The sequence below is a fragment of the Bufo gargarizans genome, chromosome 9 (genome assembly GCF_014858855.1).
Source record: "Bufo gargarizans isolate SCDJY-AF-19 chromosome 9, ASM1485885v1, whole genome shotgun sequence".
Classification (NCBI taxonomy): Eukaryota; Metazoa; Chordata; class Amphibia; order Anura; family Bufonidae; genus Bufo; species Bufo gargarizans.
In genome coordinates this window covers 120,480,504-120,486,503 of record NC_058088.1, presented here as the reverse complement: position 1 = coordinate 120,486,503, position 6,000 = coordinate 120,480,504, and the positions used below count along the sequence as shown (strand labels likewise).

At 48.5% G+C, this 6,000-nt stretch overlaps 1 protein-coding gene across 1 annotated transcript in view; it reads left to right on the top strand.

Moving 5' to 3' along the window:
* The first annotated feature begins 3,770 nt into the window (after positions 1 to 3,770).
* The window catches only part of NALF2 (NALCN channel auxiliary factor 2), a 286,332-nt gene continuing 284,102 nt past the window's right edge, over positions 3,771 to 6,000 (top strand). The window contains exon 1 of the mRNA XM_044268681.1: positions 3,771 to 5,144. Coding sequence (XP_044124616.1) covers positions 4,356 to 5,144 — 789 coding nt within the window. The 5' untranslated portion in view covers positions 3,771 to 4,355. The remainder of the gene's footprint in view (positions 5,145 to 6,000) is intronic.

Here is a 6,000-nt window from a genome sequence, read left to right as displayed (position 1 = left end):
GGATAAGTTCATCCGAGTCACCAGCCTCAGAAATCGCAGGTTAACAGCAGCTCAGATTAGAGACCAGGTCAATGCCACACAGAGTTCTAGCAGCAGACACATCTCTAGAACAACTGTTAAGAGGAGACTGTGTGAATCAGGCCGTCATGGTAGAATATCTGCTAAGAAACCACAGGACAGGCAACAAGCAGAAGAGACTTGTTTGGGTTAAAGATCACAAGGAATGGACATTAGACCAGTGGAAATCTGTGCTTTGGTCTGATGAGTCCAAATTTGAGATCTTTGGTTCCAACCACCGTGTCTTTGTGCAATGCAGAAAAGGTGAACGAATGGACTCTACATGCCTGGTTCCCACAGTGAAGCATGGAGGAGGAGGTGTGATGGTGTGGGGGTGCTTTGCTGGTGACACTGTTGGGGATTTATTCAAAATTGAAGGCATACTGAACCAGTATGGCTACCACAGCATCTTGCAGCGGCATGCTATTCCTTCCGGTTTGCGTTTAGTTGGACCATCATTTATTTTTCAACAGGACAATGACCCCAAACACACCTCCAGGCTGTGTAAGGGCTATTTGACCATGAAGGAGAGTGATGGGGTGCTGCGCCAGATGACCTGGCCTCCACAGTCACCGGACCTGAACCCAATCGAGATGGTTTGGGGTGAGCTGGACCGCAGAGTGAAGGCAAAAGGGCCAACAAGTGCTAAGCATCTCTGGGAACTTCTTCAAGACTGTTGGAATACCATTTCAGGTGACTACCTCTTGAAGCTCATCAAGAGAATGCCAAGAGTGTGCAAAGCAGTAATTTAGCTTCAGCACCTCATTCACTGGACAGCTCCTTGGTTCCTTGTTTGTTAATGGGAACCTGTCAGTAGATTCCTGCTGCCCTAACCACTGGAAGAATAGAATATTGGTAGGCTCCCACTTTTTTAAAAAGAACTATCGCCCTCATTTACTAATGTGAATTGTATCTACACCTTGTCATAAAATTTGAGAAAATTTGTAACATCTAGTTTAAGAAAAGTCTACTGTACCAAGCATGTTAAAGAGCGTATCTTAGTGGGAAAGTGGCATGGCTTAGCGGAAAAGGGTCCTACAGTGTGGTATTCTGAGCCAAAATCGCACCAAGATTTTGACATAAAATACTGTTGCAAAGTAAGTCAACCAATCGGTGGACTGCCGGTCTTAATGTTATGCTCTCTACAGGATTAATATTTCTGCACCTATGTTTTACCTTGCAGTAATTTAAAAAGAGACATACACGGGGAGAAGTGTCCACTGGGTAGCTCCCCTCAGCTTAACTTGACTAGAAGGGGGTTCCCTGTCTTCATATGGGAGAGCCGTCCAGCATGCACCATTACCTGTTCCTGATGCTGCAGTCTGTAGAGTAAAACGTAGTTCTTTGTACTGTGAAGCCTGTCAGTTAGGGCGGCATGAATCCACTGACAGGTTCCCTTTAAAGCCACTACTGTGCCTTTATATCTAATAGGTGGGACTTTTTAAAGGGGTTTTCCATGAAGCTAGGTCATTGATATCACATCGAGGAGGGGGGGGGGGGGGGGGGAGGGTCTGACACACAGTGCTCCAACCTATCAGGTTGTTGTGCCCGGATCAGGGATCGGAAGTGCATGACTCCGTACACTGGTCAGCGGCTGTGAACGGGACTTCCCTACTATTACTCATGGCATTGCTGGAGAACAAGAGCTGATCCGAAGGATGTGTCTTCAATATCAGAGTCCCAGAAAACACCTTTAAATAATGTAAATAAAATATGGAGTAGTTTCCTATAGCAATCAGATTTTATTTTTCACTTTATTTTTACTTTTACTTTTCAAAGAGCCGCTGGAACTTGAAAATGGAGTCGGAGTGTGTTATAAGCAACAACTCCACTTCTTTGGACTACTTTTGATGAAGCTCCGCCAATGTCATGATAGGTCAATATTGGCTGAGCACTCAATTTTGGTGGGATCAGCTGACAGCACCTGATGGTTTAAAAAAATTGCCAATCCTTTGCCACGCGGGACAAGCTTGTAAGCTCTGGATACTTCCTACCAGCTACCACTATATATATTCAGTGATATGTGATGATGTTGTCCCTCTTTTCAGTGATTTCTTTGTGGCTTGAGCTGCAGACGACATCTGATGAAGAACAAGCTTCAGCACCTCTCACTGAGGACAGCTCCTTAGGTCCTTACTCTCATTGCTGGACTGAAGATGGGACTAATGTCCATCTGCTATGTCCTCACACACAAACCATCATTATCCCTACGAAGACATTTCAGTTTGGGGACTAGCTGAATCTAATATTGTAAAATGAGTTACTTAAGAAGCTCCTCACCATCGCTGTTCTGTCCAGTATCCTACTCATGACTGTTCAGGGCACTTTCACACTAGCGGTTTTCTTTTCCAACACTGAGTTCCGTCCTAGGGGCTCAATACTGGAAAAGAACTGATCAGGCATATCCCCATGCATTCTGAATGGAGAGTAATCCGTTCAGGATGCATCAGGATGTCTTCAGTTCAGTAGTTTTGACTGATTAGTCAAAAAGATAAAACCATAGCATGCTACGGTTTTATCTCTGGCGGAAAAAACTGAAGACTTGCCTGAATGCAATAGGAATGTATTAGTGCATTAAAAATACCGGAATGCCGGATCCGTCCTTCCGGTCTGCGCATGTGCAGACCAAAAAAAAAAAGGTAAAGAAATGCCGGATTGGTTTTGCCGGATGACACCGGAAAGACGGATCCGGCATTTCAATGCATTTTTCTGACTGATCAGGCATAATACTGATCAGGATCCTGATCAGTCTTACAAATGCCATCAGTTGGCATACGTTTTGATGGATCTGGCAGGCAGTTCTGGTGACGGATCTGCTTGCCGGGTCACTCTGGCGCAAGTGTGAAAGTAGCCTTATATGATTTTTTTTATAAATCGTGCTGTATAAACTGTGAAATACCAGAATGGAAGCAGATTTGGGGTCCTAGGGTGGCAGAAGATGTGCTTCCCTTGTATCTTGCAGTGGCATTTGTTGCATTCGTACTCGATGTGTGCCTATGGATGTACCTGCAGTAAGTTTGGTAAGTTAAAAATGAATATAAGGAAAAAAGACATAAAATCACTAATCGTACACAGCACTGTTTCAGGAGGATTAGGTCTTTTCTCTCAAATAGGCTAATCAATAAATGACCTGGCGGGGACTGGTCACAGTGGTATATACATGGCATCTGAGGTATCAGTGTGAGAGGGGCAGCTGCCATCAGACACCATGCCAGCTCTCCACAGGTCCACACAGTCCGAAATTTACAGGGGTTGACATGTGCTGTGACCAGGCAATGGCTATTCTGCTGCAGACTAGGACACCGCTCACACAGACCCCACTCTCACAACCATTCACACACCTGGACTATTAATATCATCCAGTGCGATCGTTGCTCTCCGACAGCTGAATTGTCCTTTGCAGAGTGCAAGCTCTGCGGGCAAAAGGCGGTGGTGAAGGCTGACTATTAGGGGAGAGGGCTGCTAGAACACAAGAAGCTGAATGGGAGAGAAGATGAATGAGAAGCAGCACATAGTGAATGGAAGGAAGGGGTGGAGTGTCGGCGACACGCAGGAGGGGGCGGCTTGTAGAAGGGAGACGGCAGTTGCATAAGGCAGGGGAGGCAGCGCGCGTGCACGTGTGCGGGGTCGCGCCTGGACGTGCCTGCGCCCCTCTGATCAATTTCTCAAGGTGTTCTCCGCACAGCTGAAGATGGCGACAGACTAAATGGAAATAACCGGAGACCCGGCTGGGTGAGCTCGGCCTGGAGGCATGGGAATATTCCGTCCGAGCAGCAGGATGCCCAGGGGGCAGAAGAACAGTGCCCACCAGAAGAGGAAGAGAAAACAATAAGGAGGGCGCAGCAGGATGGGCAGCAGGTGCTAGGCACAGGGGATGCTCTCACCTGGCCCTGCTTCAGCTCCATAGGGGGAGGGTGGGGGGATCTGCATGGGTGGTCCCCTGCACCCCCTGTGGACTTCTCCTTGATGGACTGTGCCCCGGGGGTGAATCTTTACACGGGAAGGGGGGTTCTTTTTTTCTCGGTTGGCTTTCCCAGTATTTCCTGCAATGGCCTGCTCCTGAGTGACCCGGGCAGCTGCCATCCCTCCATCCACCTGTCATCACTAGTCCACTGTCAGCATTATTATCTGACCGTCCACCCCTCCCCCTCCCCAACCTTCCTGACGATGCCCCTCTCTGCAGGCCCCCTCACTAGAGGCAGGTGACATTGTGCTGGTGGTAGGGCACCCACCACAAACATAGGGGGTGGGGAGAGACTGAGAGCACCCGGCCGCCGACGTCTCCCACCCCCTAAAATATGATCAGGGGGGCTTGGATGTATCCAAGGGAAGATGAGGCCGTCTTAAAGATCTGCTGGGAACCCCGACACAGCGACAAACCGTGTGCCGACTCCGAGAGGGCTCAGAGATGGCGCTTGTCCCTCGCCTCTCTCCTGTTCTTCACCGTCCTGCTGTCTAACCACCTCTGGCTGGTCTCTGCAGGGGCCAAAGCGAGAGGCAACTTCTCCTCCAGCCACCAGCAGGCCAACTCCAGCGTGCTGGCCCTCCAGAGCTTCCCAGGGGAGGGCAGGGGGTGCTGGGACAACCTCCTAAGCAATTCCACCAAATCTGCTGCTCATAGTCCGCATTGCACTGGTGCCAGGTCCTCTCACCTGGATACTGCCTGCACCAAACTGCATTCGCAAAGACATCGGGGCTCTGCTGCCCCCTCCTCGCCCCAATCCTCCTCCTCAAGATCCTACTCCCCTTCCTCGACTTCCTACAACCAAAAGAGGAACTTTTTGAAGGCTTATTTTAACAATTTCACTCTGTCTTTTTGTGATACTTACACCATCCTGGACCTGCTGCTGGGCATGTCTAACCCGGACAGCCTGAACTGCAGCCTGGAGAACCTGATGGAGGACTTCATGGGGGCCCCTGCAGCCCCTTCTGCTGTCACTGACGACGAGGTGTGCAGCAACTGTATCCAAGCTTACCAGAGACTGGATCAACACGCTCAGGAAAAATACGAGGAGTTTGACTTTGTGTTGGAGAAGTACCTGCAATCTGGGGAGTACTCTGTCAGGTCCTGCGTGGGGGACTGCAAGGTAAGGTCCACGCTGAAGGTGGCCTGGGTCATGTGAGGGGAGCAGGAGATGGCTCCATATGAGGGCCACCCAGTAATCGCCTTGCTCATGTGCAGCCGCTGGGTGCTGGCTAACTTTCAGCAGCAGGGGATCACCAGTATCAATACTTCATTTCCTTCAGCCTCCACAAGTACTTCACTTATGTAGTAGTTATAGGATGGAAGGGTTAAATGCTACTGATAGAAGTGTAGGGGTAGTTAAAATAAAGCGGCCTCATACTACACTAGTATTATATAGGTGTGTGTATATACACCCCATTTTACTATTATGAGTTTACTGTTCTGCAGCCTGAGACTACAACTCCCAGCGTGCACCTGTACACAGACAGACATATACACCCATTCATCTATTGTACCATCCTTTCACATTCATCTATAATGATTATTCACAGAAGTCTAACATTATTACAATAATAGAAATGGGGCCAAGCAGCCAATAACGCCCCATGGTCAGGTGTATGACCCGTGGCCGGACATCTCGGGTAATTGATGTCCAAACTTCGAAGCACCTTTTGCAGTTTTTCTTTTGTGACATTAAAAAATAAATCTTAAATGTGAACAGTTCAAGTAGACTTGAGTGCAATGACAAATGTGATCTGAACTCCTTGTATGCAAGGTGTATGGACAGCTGGTGACCACTGTTCCAAGATGATGAGAACATGGGTGGGCAGTGACAGTCAATGGTCAGGGTCACTTCTGGTTGAGAGGCTCATTCCTACATATGCTGGAAGCAGTTTTGAGTTCCCCATCTGCTTCCTGATACCATTCCCTTTGCATTGTGTCTTAACCCATGCTGTAGCAGTTTCCTTAAAGGGAAC